Source organism: Canis lupus, chromosome 26 (assembly GCF_048164855.1).
Source record: "Canis lupus baileyi chromosome 26, mCanLup2.hap1, whole genome shotgun sequence".
In the NCBI taxonomy this organism is placed as follows: domain Eukaryota; kingdom Metazoa; phylum Chordata; class Mammalia; order Carnivora; family Canidae; genus Canis; species Canis lupus.
In genome coordinates, this window is record NC_132863.1 from 44,664,852 (window position 1) to 44,680,607 (window position 15,756).

The 15,756-nt window shown below is 56.3% G+C and overlaps 1 protein-coding gene across 8 annotated transcripts in view; it reads right to left on the minus strand.

The window, feature by feature from the left end:
* The window catches only part of PMEPA1 (prostate transmembrane protein, androgen induced 1), a 56,468-nt gene that overhangs the window by 16,757 nt on the left and 23,955 nt on the right, over positions 1 to 15,756 (minus strand). The window contains exon 1 of one of the 8 annotated variants that reach the window (XM_072801550.1): positions 14,820 to 14,984. The exons of 5 other annotated variants lie outside the window; for them this stretch is intronic. Coding sequence is in view for 1 of the 3 variants with exons in the window: in XM_072801546.1 (XP_072657647.1) it covers positions 841 to 913 (73 nt within the window). In the remaining 2 variants the exon portion in view is untranslated. Of the gene's footprint in view, positions 1 to 840; positions 929 to 14,597; positions 14,754 to 14,819; positions 14,985 to 15,756 lie in introns of those variants that run through there. 2 more of the 8 variants (XM_072801551.1, XM_072801546.1) reach the window with 2 other exon arrangements.

A 15,756-nucleotide genomic window follows, 5' to 3' on the forward strand; every position in this document is an offset into this window, starting at 1 on the left:
TGGGGTTCCAGCCACATCATTAGGGCCCCCCCTCCCCCCACCCTGCATTTGAATAAGAACCCAGCTCCCTCCCCACCTAGGATGTCAAATAAAATTGAACCAGACGTCAAAGGAATAACTTTCTGATCACTCCTGGTGCCGTTTCAAACACCCCCAACGGCACATTTATTTCTTAGGGTAAGACCATTTATAGGGGAAAGAAAAAAAAATGAATCTGTCTTTCTTTTGAGGTTTGAGAGGTGGGCAGCAAATCTAGGCCAGTATTCTCATTTTTAAAAACAGACCGAACCGCTTACTAAGTGCCTACTCGGTGCCAAGCACGCGGTTGGGTGTCTGGCACCCGCTACCTGAACATGTAAGCCCTGCGATACTGTCTGGTGTTGTCTGGTGGCCTCAAGAAAAAAGTCACATGCTGGCTAGCGAGGGGGTGAGGACTGAGGCTCCCTGCCCTGCCGGTCACGGTAAAATCCCAGGGAACACGTTAAGAACGTGTTTGGTCCAAAGGCCCCTGGGTTCGAGTACCAGCCTTGCCACATACTGTGACCCTAGGCCTATCACTCAGAGATAAAGAGAGGGGTAGCCTCGTCCCTCCTTCCCATGGCTGCGGTGAGAATCACCTCAGCTAATTTGGAGCCAGGAAGGAATCCCTGGGACCAGGACCTGCAGGCCCAGCGCAGTGCCTGCCCCGTCTCCTCACACACACCTGGCCTGGGGCACCCTGAATCCATAGCGGCTGTGGGTCAACCAGGTGGGTGTCCCCCACCCCCACCCCCCCCAGCCACCAGTGCTGTAGCTACTGGACGGTACAAACTGGAAACACTTCCGTAGAGTCAAACTCACAAGCTCTCAAAACTTTCAAGTGCGAACACTTGACCTGGCATGTCAGCTTCCGGGCACGGATCTCCACGTGCATTTCTGCTGGGCCTCTCCCTCGCACTCACAGGGCTGTAATCACGGGTTCTGTAAAAGGACCAAGCACAGCCCCACCTCAGGGCCTTTGCATGTGCCCTCCCTTCTGCCTGGGATGATCTTTCCCCCTATGCACATGCCTGCCCCCTCCCTTACCTTTCAGCCTCTGTTGCAATGTCCCTTCCTCAGGGGAAGGGTGCTCTGCCCCAAGCCCCAGGACCCCATGTCCTGTGCCTGCTTTCCTTTCCCCAAAGCACTCCTCTGGAATGCTATTTGTGACCTCTGTAACCATTTACTTCCTGCCTCTCCCTACTAGAAGGTCAGTGGCACCGGAGGTGACTCTGCTTCTCCTATGTCCCCGGCACCTTCCCGTGATAGCACACATGAGGAATATGCTGAATAGATGATCACGTTTGTTCTCGTGTGCACAGATGCGTGTCAAGAAGGCCCACTGCAGGTTTGCGCAGAAGGGCAAAAAAATCACCGGGAACCACCTAAACGGCCCCCAGAGGGGCCGACACAACCCAGGAAGCCACAGCCAGCACATCTGTATGTATTGGCACCAAAGACGCCCGGATGAGAGAAAGAGAAGCCACCAGCTAGGACAAGTCTGTTTTTGTTTAAAAGATAAGAAACATAGATATTTTAAAATAAAAGTAAATCGGAGCCCCTGGGTGGCTCAGTCAGTCAAGCATCTGCCTTGGCTTCAGGTCATGATCTCAGGGTCTTGGGATCAAGTCAGGCTCCCTGCTCAGTGGGAGGGTCTGCTTGTCCCTCTCCCCCTCTGCCTGCCGCTCCCCCTGCTTGTATGCTCTCTGAGTGTCTCTCTGTCAAGTACATAGAATCTTTAAAATAAAAGTGACTTTTGGGATGCACACCTATGGGTGACTATCTGTGTCTTCACAGACCGGGGACCAGCAGGCCACCTGCAAAATGAAACGGACTGGCATGGTGACCCTGGGAAGGACCCACAGAGGGGGCGAGGGGGGAGTCTAGAGCTGAGCCCTGCACGCCCATCCTGAGACACAGTTGGCCAGAGGGCAGCCAGAAGGTGAGAGTCGGTGGGGGACAGCTGCGTGTTCCGGAGCCTGGTGGGGGTGGCGGTGGGGGTGGGGGTGATGGCAGGGGGACATGCCCGGCAGGGAAGTGTGTGCAGGTGCACATATGACCAGGGAGGGAGGGAGCCAGTCAGCCGGGTGGGGGAAGGCCGGAGGTAGCCTCCAGGCCGAGGGAATGGTGTCAGCCTGGACCATCTCTTGTCTCAACAATACACGTGCCAAAAGGACACTGGTCCCTGGAGTGGCCACCAGTTCCGTCCACATACCCCGCTGTGGGTATGTCTCCTTTTCACTGGGAAGGCATCTTGTCCTAGTTTGTGAAGGATCACTCAGGTGAGGGGACAAAGTGCTTCTGCACTTTGAGCAGCAGCTCAAAGCAGCAGAACTGCGAGGAACTTCACCTGTTTCTGGGGCTTCGCCCCACGCATCCCTGGGTCACCTTTTGGGGGTTGCCTTGGAGAGGCTGCAGCTGCCCAACGGGCGAGCCCAGGGCTGAGAGCAGGGGAACAGGCTGTGAGCTGAGAACCCCAGGGACAGCAGAACCTCCTGACCCGCGGCTCCTTCACTCAGAAAAGACAAAGCCGTGCCTTTTATCTTCCTTTGCTATTAACCAAATGGAAAGAACTAATGAGATTTTTTTTTCTATTGTCACTGACATCGAACATCTTTAAACACCCACTGTCAGCAAAATATCAATCACCGTTCGAGAGTTATTGGCAGAATGGAGTGGATTCACGGGGAGAGACCCGTTTCTGCCACTGGACATGTTGGAGGTGCCAGGGAAAGTTATTTAAAATAAATCAAACGCGTCTTGTTAATTGAGGAGAACAGGAAACAAATGGGGAGTGGGTCGCACGGGTGAGTGAGTCTGTGTGCCGGTGGTTGTGCTGCTGGCCATAATCTTCTCGGAGGGCATTTTGGCAATACCCATCAAAATTAAAAATGCGAGCTACCCTGCAACCCAGCAATTTTAACTTCCAGGATCGAGTCCAACGGAAACATTCACAGAAACCCTGAAAGCATATATGTATGAGGTTATCTCTGCAGGGTATTTTTTTTTTAAAGGTAAATAATCAGAGAGCACCTAAATCCCCCTAAACAAACCCCGGTACATCACATTATGGAATGCAATGGGGCCATTCAAAATACACCTCAATCGACCAGGTTTCTCAACCTTGGCATTATGACGTCTTGAGCTGGATAATTCTCTGCCGTGGGGGCCGTTCTGGGCATCGGAGCAACCCTGGCCCGCACCCGCTGGATGCCAGTCACACCATCACCTCTAAGTTGTCACAACTAAAAATGTCTCCAGACATCACCCGATGTCCCCTGGGGGTGGGGGGTGAGAAGCAGAGCACCCCTGGCTGAGGACTACTGGTCTAGGTCTGATGTTGGAGGGACGTTCACAATTATTCTCGAGCAGGAATAACGAAACTGGAACAGCGCATATAATGCGGACCCATTTTCATTGCAAAAATGAGGATAATCATCAAATTGTCAACAGGACTACTTCTGGAGGAGGAAGACTATGCTTTTTTTTTACTCTCTGTGTCCGTATATTGTTGGCATTTTTATGGCAAACGTTGACCGTTCTAATTCTTAAAATCTTCACACACAACAACAATTCAGGCACGTGCGTGCCTGTGGGTGTGTGTTGCCGAGAGAGGCTGACAAGGCCACTCACGCCTGCCCTCGCCACTTGGGAGGCACCGTGTGCTCCTTGAAAACCAGCAGATGTTTCTCTCAATTACCAATTTTCAAGAGCCTGGTGTTTCCCGACGGGAGCCGGGACGGCAGCCCCAGGAGAGGGGAAGTGAGCCCAGAAGTGAGCCCAGGCTCCCTCTCCAAGCCTCTCGGACAAAACCGTCCGGGAGCGGCAATGCGGGTGCGTATTTAGCCACTTGTCACGGGCGCTTCTGTCACCCCGGCCGCGTGCCGGGGGCCCCATCGGACGCGGCCGCCGCGCTGACCCGGGGCCTGGGCAGGGAGGTGGCCTGATGACCAAGGTCAAGCCCAGGTCTGGCCGCCCCAGGGCGACTTCCACATCCTACCACGATGCCGCTAGCCCAGGCCACGGTCACGCGGGACTCCGGCTCCGAGGACAGAGCATCCCCCTGACTGGCTTCTCTCCCTGGCGTCCGGGCCACCGCGGTTCTCAGGCAGCAAAGAAACTAGAGGCCACGCACCAAGGAGCCGGGTAGCCCCGGGTGTGAACCTAGACACCACACACACGTCTCTGGGCTCTTTCCTCCCCCTTCAGCCCCCTCACCGCCATATGGGGCCTCATTCCTGGAACCAACCTGGGGGTTGAATTCCCCAGAATACTGGCCCCCGTGGTGCCAGGTTCCCGGTGAACCCTGCAGGAGACAGCTGCCGCAGGGGCTGTTCCTAACCCAAGAGCCTGTGGAGCAGGCGGGGCTCAGCGACCTCCCCAAATCCCCTGGGTCAGAAGGGGCCTCCTCGGGCCACGGACCGGATGTCTCCCCCCAACCCTATGTCCATGCTTTCACTCCCTGTATTTGGAGGTGGGTCTCTCAGGACGTAAGGAAGGTTACGGGGAGTCGTAAGGGTGGGGCCCTGGGTTTATAGGATTAGTGTCCTCATAAGAGACAGCGGAGGGGATCCCTGGGTGGCTCAGTGGTTTGGCACCTGCCTTTGACCCAGAGCGCGATCCTGGGGTCCCGGGATCGAGTCCCGTGTTGGGCTCCCTGCATGGAGCCTGCTTCTCCCTCGGCCTGTGTCTCTGTTTCTCTCTCTGTCTCTCACTCTGTGTCTCTCATGAATAAATAAAATCTTTAAAAAAAATAAAAAAAGAAGAGACAGCAGAGAGCTCAGCTCCTCTCCCTCCCACTCACATGGGGGAGGCGGCCACCCGCCCACCAGGAAGAACGCTCTCCCCATCAACTGAACTTGGTGACCCCTTGAACTTGGACTTCGAGCCTCCAGAACAGAAAGAGAAGAAATTTCTGTTCTTTAGGCCCCTGGACTACGGCTATTTTGTTAGAGCGACTCCGGCCGACTAGGACACCTTGACCACCTAGAGGAGCCGAGTGCAGGGAACTCAGCCACCAGTTGTGCAGGCGCCTGTCCAAGGTGGGGGTAAGGACCTAGGGAGGGAGACACAGTCCCACATGCACCCCCTTCAGGACAGGACGGCCCGCAGCCGGGCCTCGGTCTCCAGGCACGACAGCAGGGGCTTCTCCCATTCGTTCACTCGAGCAGCACACACTCCCCGGCCCCCACCATGTGCCAGGGCCACCTGGAGCCGAGGTTCTCCAGGGCCGCAGGCACCTCAAATCCCACCGTGATGTGTCCTTTCTGCGGCAGAAAATTTGATTCTGTGCTCCCCGAAACCTGGCTGGATCTGTATGTGGGACAGATGGACGCAGACCCAGAAAGCCCTTCTAAGTGAAGGCCTGCCAGGAGGGCACACACCTGCTGTGCTTCCTGCCCCTTCCCGAGGCGCTCCGGGGTGGCCCTGGTCCTATGTCCTCCTATTTTAAGGACGAGGGATCTGAGGCTGGGAGAGGCAGAGCCACATGCCCAGTGCACACAGGTTTGTGTGACAGGGCCCGGGACACTGAAGCCTGGTGTCCTAACTACTCTTCCCCTGTCGGAGCCAACAAGAGAGTCAGTACGACAGCCACAACCTCAAACCGCCACCTCCTGGCAGCCCCGCCGCCCTTCACTCCCTCCGGCATCTGGTCATCTCTGAGAAGGGGCAGCTCGACGGCAGAGGCCTGAGACCAGCAGAAGCCAGGCTGGCCTTGGAAGGTCACTAACTTGCTGGTTGCAGGAGAGACCCTGGCACGGGACGAGGCATTCCTTGACGCCAGATTGTTTTGAAGCCTCGCAGGGGAGGTTCGAGGAAACAAGGCTGGACCCGCAGACAGTGGGCCACTGCATGGACCCTGGCTGGGCAGGGCCTGAGCCTGGGAGGCGCTCAGGTGGGGAGTGACGTCACCCCTGCAGGGCCACCCCACCCCACTCCCCCCGCCCCCTGCCCCAAGCAGGTGAGACAGAAAGAAAGTCAGTCCCTGCTTCTCCGCGAGGGTCCGGGAGTCTGGGTGTCTGGGGGTGTCTGTGTGTCTACCTCCCACCTATGATCATCTGTGTGCTTGTGTCTCAGGATATTGTCTCTGTTTCTGGGTGTTTCCTGCCTGTGTGTGTGTGTGTGTGTGTGTGTGTGTGTGTGCACGAGAGACAGAGACAGAGAGACAGAGAGAGAGAGAGGCTGACCGTGGTCTAAATCTGCTGAATCTTTCCCCGTGACTCTGAACGAGCTCTTACTCTTTTTCCGACGACAGTCGAAACACATTCCCAGCGGGCAGTTACGAGCCTCCCAGACGCCTCTTCTGGTCCCCGCCCCACAGGCAAGGCTATCTCAGCCTTCAGCAGCGTTTCCTTTTGAAACAGCATCTTCCAGAAGCAGAAAACCCCAACGGCTGGGAAGACCGAGGTCCTGAGCAACTGCTCTCTGAAGGAGGAGCTCAGGGAGGTGCTCCTTTTCTGCACTCCGAGATGGGGACGTGGCAAGGCCGTGGGAGGCCAGGCGCCCGGCTCTGGATTCGAATCCAGACGCGGCCACATCCTGTACATGTGACCTCAGGCAGTCACTTGGCCCACTTTCCTTAGTTTCCCCGTCATAAGGATGGATCAGTAATGTGTAGCGGCCCAGGACAGCTGGCATTAGCTGAGCTAGGAGAGATCCACTAGTTCTCTCAGCGCTGGCCAGCACCCAGCAAGGGCCTCACAAATGGGGGCCATCATTCGATTAAAAAGCAGGCGACTCACCTGACCGGGCAGGGCATGAGGGGTACAAAGATGTCAGTGCTCGTTTATTAAATGATCTGGAGTGGCTGACACTGAGCACGTAAATTCAATTTGCATGATGACAGCTAGTGTGGAGACAGGGAGAGGAGAAACAACAAGAGAAATCCACTGGGGGACACACATACGTGGGAGCCCAGACACCCAAGGGGGGTGGCTGGCTGGGGTCCTGCCCTCGCAGGGCAGCGCTGGGGGACACCCAGGAGTCATCCCTCAAGACCAAAGGGTTTGCCTACATGTCCTCCTCATATCCCCGCTTCCTCCATGGCACATGGACTCCCCTCCCCAGTCTATTCTGCACCCAGCAGCCAGAACAATTTTTAAAAACATGGATTGAATCACTGACTCACGCTCAGATTAAAACCCTACGAGGCCTGCTCAACCTCTTCTCTGTACCTCCCACCTCCTTCCCTCGTTCACCACACTCCAGCCATACTGGCGTCTTCCCTGTTCCCACCCCAGGACCTTTGCACATGTGGTCTTGTCCCGGGATCTTCACACAGCCTTCCGCATTACCACGTCAGGGAGGCCTCCCAGCTGCCCCATCCCAAATACGCTGCACCTCTGACCTCTGCATCCCCTGATGGCCTGTGTCGGCCACGAGGGGCAACGCAGTGTACTGACAAAGGCCTGGATTTTCCTGGCTCGTCTTGTTCTGGCTCTCTGTGCCTCTGCTTCTTTATCTGCACCATGGGGCGAAGGACAGCCCCATGTCACAGGCCTGTTGGAGGATCGCAAGATACCCAGAGAGCTCATGGCTCGAAGGGAAGCACTGTGTGAGGGTCGGCGGCTAGAAGTGCCTAGCTCCTTTATTACAGCATCTGTCTATCTGTTGCCGATTTCAACTCACCAGCAAGGGAGCCCGTGAGAAGGCCCCTGCCGACCCCAGTCTTACCGCATCCCTGGTGGCTAACGCCGGCCTGGCACAGGGCACGGCCCACAAGTGACCACCTGAAGCAGGAAGGCATTCATGTCCAAGGCTGTCCTGCAGGAGTCTCGCAGCTCTCCCCCGAGGCCGGAGGACACAGGGGAGTTGATGGAAAGGGAAGGATCTTTCACAAAACTAAACACACAACCACCGGATGACCCGGCTGCACTCCTGGGCTTCGATCCCAAAGAAATGAAGACTCACTTTTGCATGAAGATTAGTGCGTGACTGTTCACAGCCCCAACCTGGAGGCACCCCAGGTGCTCTTCAACAGGTGAATGCTTAAACTCACCATGGTGCGTCCACCTCCCAGAAGGCTATTTGCAAGGAAAAGGAGCAAACTGTTGGTACACAAAACCACCTGGATGCATCGTCAGAGAATCGAGTGAAGAAAGGTCGCATGCTGTATGGCTCCATTTATGTAACACTTTCAAAGTCACAAAATTATAGAGACAAACAGACGACAGGTTGCCACCAGGGGTTACAGAGGCAGCGGGTGGGAGGTGGATGTGGCCACAAAGGGAGGGGCGAGGGGGTCCTCCTGATGGGACTGTTTTGTGTCTGGACGGGGGGGGGGGGGGCTTGCACAAACCTCCACATGTGATAAAACTGCGCAGAGCTAAACGCATGCAAGCACACGCACACATGTACCCACAAATACACACTCGCTCCGATGTGCGCACGTCAGCTGGGGACATCTGAGGGAGGTCGATGGGTTGTACCAAATGTTGGTCTGCAGGCTGTGGCACTGTACTATAGCGGCATAAGTCATCACCACCGGGGGAGGCTGTGTGCCGTGGACACGAGCTCTCTATTATTTCTTGCAAATGTTGCAAATCTATAATTGTATCAAAACAAAAAAAGTTCTTTTTTTAAAAGGGAAAAGTATGGGGGCGTCCTGTCCCTTGGGGCTGTAGCATTGGGTCGCCCTGGCAGAGGGCAAGGCCAGCAGCCCCAAGTGATGATCCCTGGGGCACAGCCCAGGCCTGGCACTAGGAGGGTGCTCTGCTGCAGTGGGGCGGCGGGGGGGGGGGCGGGCAGGAGCCGAAACAGAAGCCGCCTCCCCTCTCCCGCTCACAGCATCTGCCATCTGGCTGCTGCAGCCAGCCAAATGAAACCATCTCTCGGCTGTCATCTTTCAACTTGCAGGTCTGGCTCCCAGGTTTGAGGATTACGTTCGAAACATGCCATTTAAAATTTAGAAATGAAGAAAGAAGAATTTAAGTAACCTCTAGGTGCCGGCTGCTAGCGGCTTCCCCCTAGCAAAGGGCAAGGAAGTGCTGGCTTCTCTCCCAAGGCAGGGACAGCAGCTTGGGTTCCCCCAACATAAAGTATCACTGCACCCCCCAAACGATCAAATGTCCCCAATACAAGTCCTCAGCGGGTCACTGGTGTCCCCGAGGTAAAGTATCATGGTAAAGTGTCACCGTACAGCCAGCGACCGTGACTGCTGCAGGGACCGTGACTCAGGCCCAGCCACAGGGACCTTCCAATGACATGGGCATCTCTGAAGATACCTGAGTGTCCTCCTTCCAAAGACGCTCACCTGTCTGCTCAGGAACCCTGAACTGAGGCTGCAGCTGGTCCTGCAAGGAATGTGGGTCCCTCCACATGAGACGAGGCCATATCAGCCCTGTGCTAGCTCAGCAGAAGCCAACCTCTGGCCCCATGGGGCTCCTGCCACCTGGGGGGACCCAAAGCTGGGCCGGCAACCATGCAAATGAGCACCCACAGCTCCCCATGCTATGCAGAGAACATAGGAGGGTGGTGAGCCGAGTAATCAGGGAGGACGGTCCCTTGGATGGGCGTCAGGACCACCTGCCTGAGACCTGACAGGTGAGGACAGCTGGGGGAAGACGGCACGGAGCTGAACGGCTGACCTGTGCAAATGCCCCGAGGTGGGAACGTGTGTCACCTTCAAGGACAAGAAACACAGATGGAATGCGGGTCTGATGAGGGGTGAGCTGCTGGGGGCCTGGCAGACGCATGTAAGACCCCCGGCGCTGGCTGTGTGCACAGAGGCAGCACGGAAAATGCGAGTTTGAAGACGATTCGGGTACCACTCTCCACGCGACGGTGCAAACGAGCCCACGTGTCAGAGCTGTCATGGGAGCCCCGCGTCCCCCATGTCCAACAGACCAAGTCAATGTCTTGCAGGGGTGCATCCACGACCTGCACCTCTGTCGGGCTTTCACTCCTTTAGCAGACAAACCGCTTGTTCAAGTAAACTCTTAGCCGACGTCCCAGATGTAAAAACAAATGCTGGAACCTAATATTTAACTGATTATGGTGCAAAAGACGAAGAGGGTAGACACTCGACACCTGGAGTGGTTCAGAGACACCCCCACCTCACCCCCCGACCCCCGCCTGGAAGCCTGAATGCGCCGAGGGGAAGGAGCAAGCCTCCTGGACGGGAGAGCCCCAGCGTGGGTCGCATGCAGGAAGGGTGGACCGGAGAAGAGAAAGTCACCCTGGCAAAGCGGGGAGCCGGCACCGGCCTCCCGGTCTTCGGGGCACAGGCCGGCCACAGTGGTGTGCATGGTCAGGGTCGGGGGGAGGCACCACCACAGAGGCTGAGCGCCAGGGCCTGCCCGTCCTCGCAAGGTGGTTCTAGCATGTAGCGTGGAGCCGGGCTCTCTTCCCACCGTAAACCCCAGGAGCCCGGACGGATGAGTGGACTGAATGACTCTTGCCCATCAGACAGGCCGGCGGGGAGGGTTTCAGCCGCTGGGCTCCACGGGGCTCCGAGAAGAGCTTCTGGTGCGTTCATCATTCAAGGTTCCCAACCAGCCACTGTGGGGACTCCTGTCATCACCTGCATTTGACAGACAAAGAGACACCAGGCCTCCCCGCACCCGTTCAGCTACCTCAAGGGCAGACCCTCCAGGTTAGAGCCATGGTTCTTACTGGGGACATTTTTGCCCACGAGGGACATCTGGCAGCACCCGGAGACGTCTGTGGTTGTTCCAGCTGGAAGGGGTCCTCCTGGCATCTAGTGGGACCAGGGATGCTGTTAAACATCCCACAGTGCCTGGGACACCCCACGGGCAAGAATGATCCCGCCCAGATGTCGACAGTGCTGAGGCTGAGGAGCCGTGGATGAAGTAGGCAGCAGGCGACCCCAAAAAGCACAGTGCCTGGCGCACAGTGGCTGCCCAAGAAGCGCCGCCAGGCACCAAGAGAGTCCTAATTAGGCCCCTGTACGGAGACAGCAGCAAAGACTTAAATCACACATGATCGGTTTGAAGAAAAATAAAACAACTCAGTCTAAAAACTGGATTTGAAAGCACAGAATTCAGGGAAAGGCACCGACTGTACATTTCCGAGGGCCGGAGCCGCCATAGCCAGCCTGATCACAGAAGCATCGCCTGCGCCAGGCACACAGTAGGTGCTTAACGAAGGCGTATGAAGAGAGTACGAGCGAGCGGGCAGGAACAGCAGCCGCTGTTTACAGGCCCGTCTCTGGAGGCAGGAGAAGGATGCCAAGCATCTGTGGGGTTCAGGTCAATGAGAAAAGAGGGGAGAAGGATTTCTGAAATGGGAGTGTCCACCTGTAGGAAAACCAGGCTTTGCGACAACCTCCAGCTTCTGCCTTCTGTGCAAAGGGCGGTCACCATCTGAGAGCCCGTTCTCCCAAGCCCATGGGAGGCCTGGAGCTCGGGGGCCTCTGAATGATAAAGATGTGCCCCCTGACCAGCTGGGGAACTCTGCAGGGCTATCTTCACCGCCGGCTCTCTAGCTACAAGGCTTCCCCACAGCCCTGCGCCCGGGAGCCCCCACCACGTTCACCAGCTCATGGGCCAGTGGGACACACTCCATCCATTCGAGGTGAACAACCACAGGGGATAACGAGACACTGTAGCCTCCAGAAGTCCTCGCTGCCATGGGGATCTCCCAAGACCCCCCCCCCCACACACACACACAAACCAGCAACCTGCCCAAGACCATGAGGGCACCTGGACCCCAGCATGGGTCTCCTTCCTGCCAGGGCAATAAAGGGCCCTGATCCCCTAGACCCCCACTCTTATAATCTGCAGGTGAAAATGAGAGAGGCGGTCCAGGGTCTTCCCATCCTGAGCCACGATGACAAGGATACAATCTGCTCCCAGGTGGTCCCAGCAACGAGAAGCAAAAAGGCCCTCCCAGACCTTTCACCTTTTTTAAAAAAAATTATTTATTCATGAGACAGAGAGAGAGACAGAGAGACAGAGACATAGGCAGAGGGAGAAGCAGGCTCCATGCAGGGAGCCTGACGTGGGACTCGATCCCGGGTCTCCAGGATCACGCCCTGGGCTGAAGGCAGCACTAAACCAGAGCCACTAGGGCTGCCCACACCTTTTTTTTTTCCCAAAGAAATTTTATTCTCAGATAACTAGATTTACATACGTCATAAGAAATCGTACAGGAAGATCTCCAACAACTGAGCACCCCAGTTTCCCAATGGTAGCATCTTGCAAAATAGTGCCACTTGTGTCTGTTCCAGAAACTTCCACACTGTGCACTCAATTGCTGTTTTATAGACCAGGGGACGGAAGCCTGGGCAGCCCCTCCTCCAGGACCACAGCCAGAGGAGCTGCGCCCCTCTCAACTCCCCTCCCCGAGATTGTCCGCCCCCGAGCTTCCCGCTGTTTGCATCCCACCCCTCAAGTCTTGGGCATGTGTTAGCCCTCGAGGACCTTTGGGATCATGACCCCCTGCATTACATGCACCCCCTGGCTCACTGAAGTGACCCTGTCTCTCCTCCTCCTCCCTGGCATCACCAGCATCTGCAACCACATCCTCTGTCTGTTCCCCACTAGGGTCTGAGCTCCGGGAGCGCAAGCATCTCCAGTGCCCCCAGCTCCTCCAGTAGGAAAACAGGAGCTCTGCTATCTGAGTGATGAACAGGTAATGGCTCTTCCCCATGCAGGGCCCATATCCCTGTTTATGCAGCTACAATGAGCTGGAGATTACGACAGCTGTGCTCGGGGTGAAGGCTCGAGCAGAATCTGGACAGGTCGAGTCATTTCTGGGCCTTGCCTCCAAGGCAGGGCCCCACCTCCACCATCAAGTCACCACGTGGCTTCAGGCAAGCTGCTTTTCTCCCAGCCTCGGTGTTCTCATCTCTAAAATGGGGGGAGGGGGGGTGACTCCCAAATTCCCTTGCAAACCAAAGCACAAGCTCCCCACTGACTAGGGACCCAGGTCCTGGGTCTTCCTGGAGCATCAGGGGAGCCAGCTGCTTGCCCGGGGGGTGTGGGGGTGGGGGTGCGGAATGTCTCTAAGTCCAGCCACCAACTGCCCCCCTGACAAATGATGGGAAACAGAACGCCTCGGCCAATAGCCCCCCACATTTGGAAGACGAGAGGAAAGGACCCACCGATGAGGTGAAGCACAAGGTGCTCTGACTGGCTGGGGCCCCCGACTTCTCCCTGTTTAAAATTAAAAAACAAAACAAAACACACATCCTTGCAAGAGCAAGGATCTATGGAGAGCCCACGGTCCCAGTCCCAGCCGCCAGCAGAAACGAACTCATCCTGGAGGAAAGAAAGTTCAACTGACGAACTATAAATATTTCTGCTAAATGCTGCCGGGAGTGGGGCTTTCTGCATGAGCGGGCCCCACTGAAAAGGAAGGCGGCTCACCAGATTTGTTTCGAATTATGAAAATAGATGTTGTCTCCTCGCCACATCTGTTTTGCCTGACAAATGAGCAGCAATTCGCCTCCTAAAGAAGGCAGCACACCAAGGCCGCCTTGAAACCCCGGCCTCTCCAACTCTTCAGAGGAGGGAGAAATAAGGTCAGGCCTCCCAGACTGGAGCTCTGAAAAGTCGACTTTAAAATCCCATCTCTCAAGCTGCGGGCTCTTAGGGCGTCTGGGCCACGCACACGCTCCAGCGGAGCTTGCAAAGGCTCACGTGTCCCTGCACGAACCGAAGCTGCTCTTATCCGGGGGCAGGGGGTCCTCCGCTGTTCTTTAAGAAGATTGGGGGACGTGATCGATTATTTAAAAATGCAGGAAAAAAAAAAAGCCCCCAAGACTCAACCCAAGAGCGCATTCCTAATACGCTGGGAAAGGACAATTTCTGGAGGGGAATATCAATGCTGGTGCCACTCATCTCTCTACGCCACGCTGGCTTGGTGACTGGGTTAATATAATCATCTGCCTTTAATTACCCCAACACAGACCCAGCCACAGACGCGGCTGCCCGCCCTCGAGGCCCGTTCTCGCGGGGGCACCTGGCGGGGGCACCTGGCGGAGGGAGCGGGGCCAGCGGACTGTCTGCGCGCGTCACAAACTTGGTGATGCTGCTCTGGTCTCTCTCTCCCTCTCTTTTAAAGAAAGACCTCCTTTTCTTCAGTTTGGATTTTTCTCCTTAAAGATGGACATGCTGGCCTTGGGGGGGTGGGGAGGTGGAGGGTGAGCTCGGAGACATGACACACTCAGGCACCCGACCTCTGCCTTCCAGGGAGAAGGAATGACAGGTTCTGGGTGGGGGGACGAGGAAGAGCCCACAGCTCCCTGTCTCTCCCCGCAGCCCATTGTGTCGCTGCCCAAACAAAGCCGGTAATAGTAACAGACCCGTGCGGGCACAATGGGAACAGCGGCGCAACACACTGCTCCTGCCCTGTGGGTGCGATCCGTCTGCGGAGCAGAAATCAAAGAAATAAAAGGATGGGGCCAAGAAGCCCAGCGCGCTGAGACGTGTTTTCCCCGTGTCCTATCTCCTGCAGACGAAATGCCCAATCCCCCAGCCCCCCACCCCCAAGGAAGCAGATTGATACGCTGGATTTGCTTGGCCTGGCAGAAATGAGATGCAGTTTCGGGATCCCAGGAGACATCTGGTCAGCTGCCCGCCCCCAACCCTCTCCCCACCTTTTGTGCCTCCTACCATGTAAAACCCTGCGGCAGATTGATGACTGCTGGGCGGAGGGTGGAAATTTATGGCTTTGCAGCCGGGTCAACAGCAATGACAATAGTTTTCAGGGGGCTGGGGGGGGTGTAGGGCACGCAGCCTCCATGCCTCTCCATCCTGCGGCCCCCACTTCAGAAGGGGGAGCGCTGCTGTCTGCCCCCTCCCAGCGGCCCTAACATAACGGGACCGTAACTCAACTCAATTTCCTAAATCCACTGGCTTTGTGGCCGCCTCCAGGGGAGGGAGGAAGCTGAGCAGCCTCCCCCACACATCACCGAGTCGGGAGAAAGCCCAGAGTGGCCCACTTTCCTGGTGGCGGGCAGGACAATGCCGTTTGCAGGGATGTTCCTCCAGGGATGGCAGCGATGAGTGGCGGAGGGGCTGGGGGGGGCCGGCGCCCCCACCCTCTGCCCCCTTTTCACCCCACAACAATCACCTAGTCGCTATGGCAACAAGGTTAATGAATGCATCTGTTGGGTGTAACTACAACGTGGGACCCATTCAAGGTGCCCTGATATTTCCATCCTTAAAAAGCCAACCTCCGGCGTTTTATTTGCCTACGTGTGCCACCAAAAGAAAAGGAAAAAAAAATATGCAAAAGTGATAAGAAGTAGAGAAAGTTGTGGGCAGGGGCCGCAGGGGGTTTCTGGCCGCCCGCACAGGGGAGGACGCACGCCTGGAATGTCACTTTCTCTCTCTTTTTTGGTGATGGTATAAAATTAGCACAGTCAAGTAAATGTGTTATAAACACAAAGACGCTGCCGGGAGGCGAAGTGCCTCCGTTTCAGGGAGGGAAGAATCGAGGAGAACAGTTTGGGGGGGAAGGGGGCGGGCGGTCAAACGGCCGGAGGGGGTGGCGGCCGCAACCTGCCCACTTAGTGTCCCGTAACCAGAGGGAAAAGCCATTTCCCTGCGAACGTCCATCTGCAGGGCGTCTAGACAGTCATAAAGAGGACAATTAAAGAAAGAAAGAAAAAAAAAAAAAGCTGCAAGCCGCGGTCACCCCGCGTCTCCTCCTCGCCAGGGCATCGGCTGCAACCTGCGAGAACTGCCCGAACAGGCGAAAAATTATATAAAACAAGAAAAGCCAGTGTGGGCTAGGGGGAGGCTGGGGCAGTCTGGGCCGAAAACAGTT